Source organism: Neophocaena asiaeorientalis, unplaced genomic scaffold (genome assembly GCF_003031525.2).
Source record: "Neophocaena asiaeorientalis asiaeorientalis breed wild unplaced genomic scaffold, Neophocaena_asiaeorientalis_V1.1 scaffold265, whole genome shotgun sequence".
In the NCBI taxonomy this organism is placed as follows: Eukaryota; Metazoa; Chordata; class Mammalia; order Artiodactyla; family Phocoenidae; genus Neophocaena; species Neophocaena asiaeorientalis.
The window spans coordinates 1,875,548-1,889,614 of NW_020172172.1; the positions used below are offsets into that span (position 1 = coordinate 1,875,548).

A 14,067-nucleotide genomic window follows, 5' to 3' on the forward strand; every position below is an offset into this window, starting at 1 on the left:
GTGGCAGCCTTCCTCCTCCCCTTAAGCTGACCCCAGGCTGCAGCCCCTCCTCCGCTTTCACAATACACACCCCGCCCCACCCCCCAGCGCCGGACTGCAGCCGCGTCCTCTCTCTCCGTCGCCCAGGACTGCGGAATCCGCCCTCTCCTCCATCCCCAGCAAGCCTGGCCCACCCCGCCCCTTCCGGCTATCCCTTCTTTCTCCGGCAGCTACCCCTCCCCTGGGCCTCCACTCCCGGCTCTTACGGGCGCGAGCCTGTCACTCCGAGACCGCGGACCCTCGGCAACCTGAGAACGGCCCAGGGAAACGGCCGGGGTGGGAGCACTCGGCTGCCGGCTGCTGCACCGCAGCTTCAGGAAGCAGGGAGGTGCCTCCGTCTTCGTGGTGCTTCCGCCCAGTTCCCCCTGCTGGACTCCGAGGAAAAGGGGAGGGCTGCGGGGCCAGGACCCAACTCGGCCCTTACTACAAAATGGATTTCAAACGGACCTATCTCAAAGACTAGGCGACATCACGGGAGAATGTATAATCTTGAAGAGGGCAAGTCTTTGATTTGACATTAAATCCTAAATATCCGAACAGCAAAAACTAAAGTAAAAGGACTAACTGTAAACTGGGGAAAATGTTTGCAACTCATCTAGCAGATGAAAAGAGTAACATCTTTACTACAGAATTGGTAGAAATAAATTCCTAAGAGGATCAACAACCAACAGAAAAACTTGTTAAGGACATGAGCAAGCAATTCACACAAAAAAGAAATACACCTGGCTTTTAAACACAAGACATGATATTCAGTTTCACTCATAATTGAATGCAAATGAAAACATGAGAGCATTTTTCATTTATCAGATCAGAAAAGACAAACAATAGTTCTATAGAGGAGTCAGGGAAGTGAGCATTTTCCTACACATACTGTACTGGGAACTGCATTTGCAATTTCTATCAAAATATCAAAAGTACCTACCCTTTATCAATATATCCTGCAGACAAAGTCGTGCACATACCAAGGACAGTGTGCCGGAATATTCAGCATGGCATTGTTTGCAAAAGCAAAAGATAGGAAAGAACCTACATGGCCACCAAACCCCAGACAAAAACATCAGAGGATTTTTTGCTAAGAAAATGTAAGCACCCCAGCCAAAAGATCTCTGCATTCTGGCATTCAGAGGTCACCAGGGAAACAGCTTGCTCATTACCAACCACTCTAGAGGGAAGCCTTTTACTGAGCCAATCCCACTACCCACCTTCCCACCACACAGATATACCCATGTATTTGGGTGTGTATCACTAAGAATCACAACATATTTGAGGAAAGTCTCCAAAGACAGTCAACAAAATAAAGAGAAAAAAGGACCCAGAGCAGGCGAACGAAGATGGTGAGACAATTCATGTGACAGAAGAGACTTTTCGGAAAATCCTTGTAATTACAATACTCAGATTTGAGAGGTATCTCTAAATGAGAAAAGTACGCTACAAAAAAGGAACAAACTGAAACAAGACTCTTAGAAATTAACTACTGCCAAAAATAAAAAAATTCACTAGAAAGGTTGAAAAATAATCAAGGTACTCTCCCAGAAAATGGCACAAGGAAATGGAGATACTAGAGAAAGTAGTTGACGATCAATCCAGAAGGTCCAACATTTGACTGACAGGAATTCCAGAAAGAGTGAAAATAGAAAAAAAAATATGGAAACGGAGAACTGTCACATAAATAACATGAGAAAATTTCCAAGAGTAGTAGTACCTGAGTTGCTAGATTGAAAAATCTCAGAGTACGTTAGGGAATTGAGTACATCAAGGATAAACAGGAGACTTTAAAAGCTTGAAAGGGGTGGGGAAACAGATCACAAAAATGTAAATTCTATTTACTGTCAAAGAAATAAGAATCAGAATGGAATCAGGCATCTCATTAGCAACATTGGATGTTATAAGTCAGGGAAGCCAATGCCTACAAACTTTGGGGGAAATTTTTCAATCTAGAATTCCAGAGTCAAACTACCAATCAACTGTGAGGGCAGAGACAGTTGTTTTAGATATATAAGCACCCAACAATTTTGCCTTCCACATACTCTTTCTTGGCAAGTGACTTGACGTGCTGCAGTGAAATGAGTATGTAAACGAAGAAAGGAAGAATGTGGATTTTAGGATGCAATGGAGCCCAGTGTAACAACTGGACAGTAGGCAGAGAGAACATGAAGAACAGGGACTTTCCCGGCGGTCCAGTGGTTAAGACTCCGTGCTTCCACTGCAGGGGGTGTGGGTTCGATCCCTGGTTGGGGAACTAAGATTCCACATCCCACATGCTGCAGGGCATGGCCAAAAAAAAGGTTAAAAAAAAAAAAGAACGTCAAGGACAGACTAGAGCAGAAGGCTGGAGGTCTCTGGAAGGGATATATACAGGACAAAGGGGGACTCAGAAGAGTGTCTAATTGGACAGAGAATTTGAAAATAACTGCGGATATGTTAAAAGCAACCAGTACAAGGGAAAAAGAAAGACAACCAGAAACTTCGGTAAAAATTAAATGCTGCTCCAAAAAGGAAATATCACAATAAACTACTTAGGTCTGCAGTGAACAACATTTACACAGTCATAATAACATTCATGCTGTTTATTTCAATTTTCAGAACAAATCAATAAACAAAGCATAAAAGACTATGGTTTCAGAACAGAATTCAAGAATTATCAGACTTGACATTGTCAGAGGCAGAGAGGTGGACAAGGGGAGGAGACAGAAGCAGGGTGCATCCCCCATTCTACAAAATGGAGAATTGAGATACTGTTTACAGTTAATACAATAAAACTAAATTTGTAGTTACAATAAATAATTTATTTTTCCTGATTATAAAATTTTTGTTCCTTATAAAAAATATGGAAATTACTTTAAAAAAACACTTTTAATCACCCATAATTCCATTATCCCTAGGACCTGGGTTTGAGCCCAGGCTCTGCAATTTACCATTTGTATGGCTCTGAACAAGTCAACCATTTATAACATTTTCTTATATTTCCTTCATGTTTATCTATATACTTTCTCATAGTATACAGTGTACATAACATTATGTGAGAACTATACTATATACACAATTTCGAATCCAGACTTTTTTCACTTTAAAGCATAAAGTAAAACTCTGGATACAAATATCATGCTCTTCGATACTTCTAAATATACTTCTTGGCCATAGGGCAGTCAGAGGTTTCCCAGAGATGGGCCTGAGCCAAATCTTAAAAGAAACCAAATGTTAGGCAAGCAGACAGGGGCTGTGGGGTGTGGTGGTGAGGTATCACAGGCACCGAGGACAGTGTGAGCAAAGGCACGAGAAGAGCAAGCACGTGCCTCCAGGCTGCAGTAAAGGTGCGTGTGAAGTGAAGCGATGAGGCTGGGAAGAGCTCAGTAAATCATGTTGAGGGATCCAGACATCTTTCCCATGAGAGACACGAAAAGGGGGTATGGTAGGCCTTGTTTGCTTTGGCAACCCAGGACCTAGCACCATGTTTGCCACAAAGAGAGTGCATAATAAAGATTTTTGTAATCAACACATGATACATCGGAAGCCAGAAATGCCTGCTGGGTTTCCAGTCTGGGTGCTGGATAATACCATTTGCTGAGGGAGGGAAGCCAGGAGAAGCAAGAATGAAAAGGTTATGTATCTGGGCAACATCCTCAGAGATTCTGTAATCTGACCTCATTTTTTAAAAAGCCACCATTTTGTAGCATGTGAGGGCAATTATGTAGTGCAACCCCAGGTGTGACTTGAGGCTCCGGAGGCTCCACGGAATGGCCTCAGGGAATTTATATGCCTCCACAAATAAGCACAGAACTGAGAGTGCAATCCGAGTTTCTCCTGAAGAGGGTCCACAACCTCCATCAGATTCTCAAAGGGGCTGTGACCCCAGAAAGGTTAGGCACACAAGGGGAGAAGTGACAGAAGTGGGGGAGGGATGACCACCTAGGGGAGGGAGGCGATCTAGAGCATAGAGAAAGGACTAGCTTCCTGAGCCTGGAGGAATTCACAGCCAATTATGTTTGAGAGGGGTGTGTGTGTACACATGCTGATGAAGAATCTCTCCCCACCGAGCCTCCAAAGCACCTATACGTGATTTCACCTTCTCAGCCCTGTGCTCCACGTAACATACATCTGTTGGTCTCATTTGAGGGTAAAAACAGACTTCTTGGCTCTACCCTTAATGCTCATCACTAGGTCTGACTCTGAGATCTGTAAGACTGATAGCTCTTGGCAACTTAAGAAAATGGGGCTTCAGAGTTCCCATCTACTTCTGGCAAGACCAGCCCAGAAAGAAGGGAGATGACCCCAAGGAAAAGGAAAACCTAAGCCAAATCTGACAACAAAGGGTAGTCACTCCTCTCCTATCAGAAACCCTGTAGAAAAAAGTGGGAGGTAATTTATTTTGAGGGCTGGAATTTAATTGGGAGGGAAAGTTTTTATGAGTTGGGGAAGGAACTGATCTGTCTAGTAACCTACTAGGCTCACAGGATTTGTGTAGGATCGGGGGTCCTGAACCTGGGTGCAGATTGGTGGAAACCCAGACCTGGAGATGAAATATAAGCAAAAATGTAAAAAGTCATTTTGTTGAATGAGGAACAGAAAAGCATGTTCCGTAGAACTTGGTTTGCTCATGTAAATAAAATGTTTGGTATATTCACTTAAAATACAAATACAGGAAGTTAGGTCACAGAGTCCCAGCAGCCAAGGGTTGTCAGAGGCACGGAAGGCAATGTAGTTACTGTCCTGTTTTGCTGAAACAGAACAATGCGCATCCAGATCCTTATATTGGAGTTCGCCTCCACCTTTGATCACACACATTTGTGACCTGCAGGTTTTACTTGTCTGTAGTGGCTCATTCCCCTTCTAAGTTTTAAAAAATACTGAGGCCTAAAATGGAAAAAATTTCACGTGTCCTAGATGATTGTAACATGCAGCCAAGGTTAAAAACCACTGCTGTAAAACGGTGGGTCAGTGATTCCCAAACCTGGCTTTATATCACAATCGTCTGGATAGCTCTTCTGAGCTCCCTATGAATAGAAATCTCTAGCCAGGAGATCACAATCAGTCATGACTGAGTATTCATTTACGAGGATAAATATACAACATGTGGCTCAAACAGTTTAACCATCTTAATGGTCACAAATCCCAGCTGATACCTTTCAGGAAAGCACACTTTTGGCCTCTTGGTGGGTCAGGGTCACGGATCTACCCCAAATCTTCAGACCTGCTCACCCTCTTCTAAGCCTCCTGATCATGCAGGGGGAAAAACCTAACTTGTTCCTAATCTCAGCGGAGACATGTGGTGTTACCTTTGGGTCTTTCCACTCCCAGACAGGGGACAGAAAGAGTCACTACCAGGGTCTGTGAGGGCATGAGAATTTTTTTTTTTTGCGGTACGCGGGCCTCTCACTGTTGTGGCCTCTCCCATCGCGGAGCACAGGCTCCGGACGCGCAGGCTCAGCGGCCACGGCTCACGGGGCCCAGCTGCTCCGCGGCATGTGGGATCCTCCCGGACCGGGGCACGAACCCGTGTCCCCTGCATCGGCAGGCGGACTCCCAACCACTGCACCACCAGGGAAGCCCCGCATGAGCATTTCTGATTCTTACTTTTGAACTGTATTGATGTTTTTGTATTTGTGTCTATATGATTTAGAATGAAACTGGGAGAAGTTGTCACACATGCTTTGATGAAAGACTGTGGTTAAAGGGGGAAAAAAAAAGAAGTTAATAAGCTTTCTTGTGTATGCCTTGTGTATGTGAAAGTGCTCTGTAAACTACAAAACGCTATGCTAACTAATATTTAGTCTTGTAGAAATGACACAATAAATGCGTGGACTTATGCACGAGAGGTGCCCCCAACTGCTTTCACCAGGTATAGCATTTATGATAAACACTCTTGCTTCCTGAGAGCGGGAGTGGAGACAGACCCAGAAATTAGGAGACTCAAACCCCAGCCTTAGATTTGCTGCTTGCTGGGCACACTGCCTAAGGCAAACCCCCAAATCTGTCACCTCAGCTTCCTCACCTATATATATATATATACCTTTTCTATATACCCTTTTCTCAGGCTTTCCCACAGATCTGGGTGGGGTTACAGGTGGTGAGACATGGGATAAACATAGAAGAACAGAGGAAACCTGGATTTAGGACCTGGGCCTGAATACAGGCTGTCACTTGTTACTTGGTCTTGTGTTAAATGACCTCTCTCAGGTAAAGGGGGCAAACACCTCTTTCAGTGTTACAAGGATTAAGGTAATGATCTATCTGAAAGTATGAGGTAAGTGCCGGGTATCATGACTCTACACATGAAGGTACACAGACAAAGAATCAAGTTCTATATAAATACAAGGCAATATTATTACATAACTCTACCTATTGCATAGTTGTAGAAATTGTTTTTCGGGAGTAAAGGCTCAATGGTAACAAAGGTATCTTACCTTAGCCAGTTTCTTCATCCTTCTAAAAGTGTGCATATTCCAATACCTTTGAACTTCTAGAAAAAACAAATGAAGACCTTAGGAATCCCACTCTGCTTCCTCCCTCTCTTTTCATTTCCCTCTTGGCTCCTCTCAGAATTAGAAGGGCTCCATTATTTCTTCTAAAGACCATCCAGAAAGTGACAATGACACCCAACTGAGCCCCCTGCTTGGGCCTGAGCAGAATGAGAGCAGAGACAAAGCGGGCATACCTCCAGGGAAGCTTTATTCTCTGATGCCTCTATCTGGAAAGGGGGCTGCTAGCAGCGTCTCACTCAAACGGAATGCAATGGCAACTGGGGTTAAGTTATGGGAAGAGCTGTTGACCTTAGCAAAGGGACACAGCCCAGCAGTGTCTGTGGCTGTCTCCATCAGTCCTCAATTGCTTGGCCATGCAGACTGGGAAACGGTCAGAAGAGACTCTCGTCAGAGGTCCCCAGAGCTTTACCACACCAACGTTCATGAGGTACAGATGATGAGGGAAACGAATGTTTCCTACTTCCATCCATGTTAGGAGTAGTAGATGGTTAGTAGGGTGTTTTTGTTTTTTTTTAATTACCTAGGGAATGGAAAACCTATAAATGTTTATAGGTGAGTTGTTGGTGAACTGCTACCCCAAGTGGTTTCCTTAATGAGTCGCTGCTTAACCCAAAATATTAGAAAACGAGGTTCAATGCTCTGGAATTCCATCAGGCAGACCTCCACCAGTAACCTGCCCGTTGCCCAAGAAATTACCAGAGTTTTCAAAAACAAAGTTAAGTGAAAAACGCCTTTCCCCCAAAGGGATCTTTATCACTGAGCTCTGTATGATCCATTTCTAAGAAAGCCACATTCCACTTCAGACACCATGACCACTTGGGGCACCAAGTGAAAAACAAAATCCTTGCCTTGAGGCCTTCATTTTCATTTTCTTTAAATTAGCCTCTGAAATGCCCCTCTTGTGTTTCGCACTGCACTCCTGAAAACTATTACTTTTAAGGACAGAGCAGGCCTCTTTTCACCAAGGAGGAGAAAACAGCCAAGAGGTGTCTGACTTGGGAGGGGGGCAGGGGCAGAGGTTCTGACTGGCGCCTGGAGGTCTCCCTCGTCCCTCTATGTGCTCTCAACGAGATGGGTTCTGTGGTGGCGCATGAGGTGTGAGTTGGAGATGAAAGCCGCGCCGCACTTGGCACACTCGTAGGGCTTCTCCCCGGTGTGGGTTCTCTGGTGCACGGTGAGGCTCGACCTCTGCCGGAAGGCCTTGCCACACTCGCTGCACGTGTATGGCTTCTCCCCATTATGGATCCTCTGATGAATCAGCAGGTACGAGCTGCAGGTGAAGGCCTTCCCGCATTCGTTACACACATACGGAAGGTCCCCGCTGTGAATCCTCTGGTGCACGATAAGGCAAGAGAGTTGACTGAAGGCCTTCCCGCACTCGCTGCAGTCGTAAGGTTTCTCCGCGGTGTGGATTCGCTGGTGCACGATAAGGTGTGAAAAACAACTGAAGGCTTTTCCGCACTCTTTGCACTCGTATGGCTTCTCACCAGTATGGCTTCGCTGATGCACGATAAGATTTGCACTCTGTGTGAAGGCTTTGCCACAGTCATTACAGGCAAAGGGCTTCTCCCCGGTGTGGATCCTCTGGTGGACAATGAGGTTTGAGCTTCGAGTAAATGTTTTCCCACACTCGTTACATTCATAGCATTTTTCTGTAATGTGGACTTTCTGGTGCCGGGCAAGTTGTGAGCTGTAACTGAAGGCTTTCTCGCATTCACTGCACTTAAAGGTTTTCTCTAAGGAGTGGATTTTTTGATGTACAGTCAGATTTGAACTCTGTGTGAAGGCTTTCCCACACTTTGAACAAACATACGGTTTCTGTCCAGTGTGGATTCGCTGATGCACAACAAGGTTTGCGCTCTGAATGAAGGCCTTCCCACACTCGTGACATTCGAAGGGTTTCTCTCCAGTGTGGATTCGCTGATGCACTACAAGGTTTGCGCTCTGACTAAAACCTTTCCCACACACGCTACATGTAAAAGGTTTCTGCCCAGCCTGGCTTTTCTGATTTTTAACAGAGCCAGAACCAAGGCTATATCTCTCCTCAGATTTGTGACACTTCTGGTCTTCCTCTTCTTTGAAGTTTTCAGGTATGTGACAGTCCTTCACTGTCACTTGTCTGAAATCTTTCTTTTCCGTCTTTATTCTCTGCCTTTTTAACATGTTCCCTTTTTCACAGCCTTCTCCTAATTCAGGTCCTGGAGGGTCAACTTTCTGGATTCTTCCTGATATTATGAGAGGTTTTTCTGCTTCATCACATATCTCAGTTTTCGGAACCAATAACTGTGGGTTCTTGGTTTCAGCACCTGAAACAGCAAACAGAAAAAATAAATGTCAGATTTTTTTGGCCTAGAAAAAGAATAGGATAGTCAAGTCATAATGGTCAGGAAGTGTGTGACTTCAGCTGTGAGCTGCAGGTCATGCAGCAACTGCACAGGGGAATCTAATGTCCAAAGACATCCTACTGGCACAGGCCAGGGCAACTCTCCAGCCAGTAAGATGAGTGGGTGGGACAGGGATGTTGTGAGGCACAAACCAATACTGGGCAAGGAGGACAGCCCAGTTTGGTTGCCAGGCTAAGGCCATCACAGTCATTCAGAAAGAAGGGCAATGTCAGAGAAAGGGAATGCCTGAGCACTGGATACAGCAAAGCCCCGAATGCGACAACAACAAAACACCCTGAAAGGCTTTTTCTGGTTATTTCTATTACTACTGCTCTGATTTCTCAATCTACTCCACTCTTCTCCCTGCAGTTTAAAACTGCTATTACATCTTCTTTTCTTCCTTCTTATCTTACTTTCTCCCTGTTACCTCTTTCCCCTACTGCCTCTCCACCCTTCCTTTCCTGGTTTTTATGTAAAAACATTTTTTGTTTGTGAAATATTCTGAATTTTTCTAGATGTATAAAGGACATAAAAATAAGTTATGCTTAAAAACTTGGCTTTAAATGTATAAACTTTAATAAGTTCAATATTAATGAATACATACCAAACTGTAGATAAAACTCACAAACATTAACTTCAAAATTTCCAAAGTACTTTCATGTATATTATACAATTTTATGATCAAGATGAAACTGTTCTCCTTCACTTGTATGGAAGCTAAAAAAGGGCAAGGCTGTTCTTACTCACTGCTATATCCCTAGCACCTGTCACACTGCCGGCACCCAGGAAGCAGGCCCCCAACGAATCCTTTATTTACTGAATCAATGCACCCCACTTTATAGAATAGGAAATGGACGTCCAGAAGAGAAAGGGTTTGCTCAAGGTCAAAGAGTTATCAGAGGTAGGGCAGCAACTACACTCGTGACTCCCTCTCAATTCCTAGAGCTCAGTGAGCTCACTATTACCTATTTTTTTTTTTTTTAATATTTATTCACTTGGCTGCACCGGGTCTTAGTTGTGGCATGTGGGATCTTCGTTGCAGCGTGCAGGGTCTTTAGTTGCGGTATGCAGGTGCTTACTTGTGGCCTGTGGGATCTAGTTCCCTGACCAGGGTTTGAACCCGGGCCCCCTGCATTGGGAGCTCAGAGTCTTAACCGCTGGACCACCAGGGAAGTCCCTCGCCATTACCTGTTACAACAGAAATGGCTCGCAGAAAGATGAGTCCTGGCTAGGAATAGCAGAGAGAGAAAACAGTGGCCATTCCTGGTGGATGGGGGCAGCTGCTGGAGTTAAAACTACAAATGACTGACTGATAAAGCAAGGAAACAGAAAAGAAGTGATACAGAGGGGAACACTCCAGAGACAATGGAGCAGAAAGCAGGAAGCGGGAAACAGAAGCTGCTGAGAGTTTCGGGAATTAAAGAAGAGACAAGAAAATGAAAGGTGGCAATCCTAGCCTTCCCTACAACACTGGTTTAAGAAACTGACTCGGTTTGCAAATGCCTGAGTAATTGGCTAGGGAGGAGAATAGGTTCAGGATATTCAGGCACAGCCCTATACCCATAGCATATGAGTACCAGAGGGGCCTTGGCAGTCATCCAGGGATTGCTTCCACAACACAGGACTCATGGCTACCACACTGTTGACCCACAGTTACATGTCACTCCTTCACAGGCAAGCTTCCGCCACTGCTAGCCAGACACATCCTGAGTCCCAGCTTAGAGAACCAGGTGATAAGCCAGCCATCAGTAGCCTCCATGAAGACCTAGCTTTAAACTTCATCATGGCTGACGCAAGTGCTTAAAATCCTCTAGAATCTGCACAAAGATCTATGAAAACAGAACACCTCCAGGGCATTTCCTCAAAATATCACCACAAAAGGTGACCCTTCCTACATTAGCCAGCTTCTCTTGCAGGCTCACCAAGCTACAATAAACACGAAGCATACTGAAGAGGACACGTGTCTACACAGGTGAATAAATATGAAACTTGCTGAACAATAAATGTGATTAAAAGGTAAATATGGAGTTCACCTGTGTTTATCTGGTGTCTTGAGACTGTGTGCAAAATAAGCCATTTCCTGTGACAAATGCATAGGCATCTTTCAGTATTCCTCTGTCCAGCTGTCCCTGACACTTTCAACACCTCAATACTCTCTGTTGCTGAGGTTAGGAGACGAGACCACCAGTCTCTGAAAAGATTTTGAGAAACCTCAATGGTCAGATTCTGAATTGAGGTTGAACCTCACCTAGACAGGTCATGCTCCCATGAGTCTCCAGTAGCTCCCTCTTGGCCAGAGTCTCTGGTAATGAGGAGCTGCCAGGGGTTGATGCAGCAGACGCCTCCTGTGTTGGTTTCAGGACGACAGCCATGTCCCAGAACACGTTCTGACCCTAGAAACAAGCAGGCACAGGTGGGTTTATGAGGAGACTGTCACTGGGAGATGGTACAATTATAGCTTTGAGGTTGAGAACATAAGCACCCGTTCTTGGAGACCGTAAAATAAAAAATTTTTAAAAAGAAAGAAAAATACCAAACATTTAAAGATAAAGAAAGGAAAAGGAAGCCAGAGTCTTCCCTAATTCCCAAGGTGGGGTGGGCAGAGAAGCAAGCCTGTTACCTTCCTCCTGATCATTTTGATTTCATCTCATTGTCCACTTCAGCACCCAAACCTAACTTGCCAGTGAGAGCACAAGACAAGAGAGCATATGGGGAGATTCTCCAGAGTACACTTTCCCAAGGTCTAAAGATCAAAGAAGCAAGGTTCTAATCATATTATTACAGAGAGGCTTTGGGGAACCTCAGGCCTCATTTGGCTAGTGATGGAAAGGTGTGTGTTTGAAAACATACAGCCTCACAAACTCAAATCGTGGTCTGCAGATCAGCAGAATCACCATCACCTGGGAGATTGTGAGACCTGCAGAATCTCAGACCACACCCCAGACCTCCTGAATCAGAATCTGCATTTTAACAAGATCCCCTCCCCCACATCCTGGTGATTCCTATGCATATTAAAGTTTGAGAAGTACAGGTTAGAGTTATCAAATCCTGCAGGAATCACCTGAAGAGTTTTTTTTTTTAAATACAGAGGTCTGGGTCCCATCCCCCAGAGATACTGGTTTAACTGACATGAGGTATGGCATGGGTATCATGATTTGATAAGAAGCTCCCCAGGTAATTGCAAACTGTAGCACAGTTTGAGAAGCACTGGTTTATAGAAAGTACCAAGTGTCACATCAATAGAATAATATAATGTTTCAATTATATTGCAAAAGACTAGAGGCCAGAGCCCTCACCAGACAACAAGACTACAGATGTGGGAGCAGAGGGATAGGGTCCCCTCTGAAATCACTTGAGATCTTTGGCTGTCTCCTTCCTCCTTCCTCCCAGACCATTGTTTACCTTTTCCTCCTGTTCTGATACATCGAAGCCTGTCTGAGGACACTCCCCAGGAGCCCAGACTTTGATGTTTTCAGAATGCACTTGTTGGCTGGATGCCTGACCCACGAAGGTTTCCTCCTCTTCCTCTTCCTTTTTCACTGTCACTGGGCCCCAAGGGGCCAGGGTCATGGCCTCTCTCAATTCTGTAGTCATCCTCTCTGCTCAGCAGGGGAACTCCTACAGCTGGGGGCTGCCCAGCAGAAGTCAAGCCCCATCTAATCTTTAAGTCTCAAAAGCTTCTTCTTGAGTTTCTTCCCGGGGCCAGGATGAGTAATGTCTACTGAGAAATCAGAAAACACTGTTAGCAGTAGAGCAGAGGTTTGCCTGGATGCCACCAAGCCCACAAGCCAATTTCACCAGTGTCTAGGCAGCAGCCACTACCGCTACAGGGTCTGCTCTCCTCCTCAAGAGGATGGAAGGAGCTGTAATGTATACAAGCAATTTATCCCCATAATAATCACAGTACAAGCACCTTTATGTAATATTTATTGATTTTCCCTCTGATTATAAAGTTAATATATTTTAATTGTAAAAATTTAAAAAATACAGAAAATGATTAAGAAAAATTACCCCTGGTTCATCTCCAAAGAGATAATCACTGTTTATTAAAGAATTTAAGATATTTCTTTTAAGGAAAAAACCTCCAACCATACTGACAATTATGACTTAAACTTCTGAACTATGGTTTCTTTTTAAGAAAGGACATTACAATCCAAAGTTTTTCGTTTGCTTGGTTCGTTTTTTTTAATCACCAAGGACAAAAGCATGAACAAAAGACTGCAACCTGAACTGTTTGCTTTTTGAACTCAATTTCTATGTTTCACAATAGTCTTAGGTAGATGTTTCAATATAAGTACATATAGCACCACCTCCTTCTACCATGGTACTCTAAGTTACAGCTACATTATAATTTACTTAACCAGCCCCTATTTATTTATTTTAAAGTATTTATTTATTTGGTTGTGCCAGGTCTTAGTTGTGGCTCACTGATTCCTTAGTTGTGTCATGAAAACTCTTAGTTGCGGCATGCATGTGGAATCTAATTCCCTGACCAGGGATCGAACCCGGGCCCCCTAACCACTGCGCCACCAGGGAAGTCCCCAGTCCCTATTTATTAGCCACTGCTTTAGTAAAAGAACTTTTGTTTCCAGTTTATTTTCTTAATAATTGTTAAGATTCTTTTCATGCAAATAGTTTTTTTCTGCTGCTGAGTTATTCCTTTACAATAGTGGGATTGCTGATTGAAGGATTTTATGAGTGACATGTATTGCCAAATTGCTTTCTTTTTTTTTTTTCTATTTTATTTTTTAAAATATTTATTTGGCTGCGCTGGGTCTTCATTGCAACATGCACATCTTTTAGTTGCAGCATGCAGGATCTAGTTCCCTGACCAGGGATCAACCCGGGTCCCTGCATTGGGAGCGAGGAATCTTAACCACTGGACCACCAGGGAAGTTCCCCAAATTGCTTTCTAAAAGGACTGCACCAAATCATACCACCACCAACTTAACAGTACCCCTGTATCATAGCCAAGCCAACAGATTGTTTTTTTGATTTGTGAGTAAAATAACCTTACCATTTTAGTTGATTATGAAGAAACTGAAATTTTCCTATTCCCCTTTAGATGTCTTATTAGGGAAAAACGTGCTACATTTCATTAAGTCCCTTTTTGCTGCTACTGAAGTGATCACATACTTTATCCTACATTAACGTACTGGCAATTT

General features: G+C 44.0%; 1 protein-coding gene across 2 annotated transcripts in view; it reads right to left on the reverse strand.

Annotated features, from left to right (window-relative positions):
* The window catches only part of ZNF35 (zinc finger protein 35), a 43,013-nt gene that overhangs the window by 28,310 nt on the left and 636 nt on the right, over positions 1-14,067 (reverse strand). The window contains exons 2-5 of one of the 2 annotated variants that reach the window (XM_024756030.1): positions 12,305-12,620; positions 11,151-11,295; positions 7,580-8,824; positions 2,958-2,967 (exon numbers count right to left, since the gene is read on the reverse strand). In XM_024756030.1, coding sequence (XP_024611798.1) covers positions 2,958-2,967; positions 7,580-8,824; positions 11,151-11,295; positions 12,305-12,496 — 1,592 coding nt within the window. In that variant the 5' untranslated portion in view covers positions 12,497-12,620. Of the gene's footprint in view, positions 1-2,957; positions 2,968-5,489; positions 8,825-11,150; positions 11,296-12,304; positions 12,624-14,067 lie in introns of those variants that run through there. The other variant, XM_024756020.1, reaches the window with a different exon arrangement.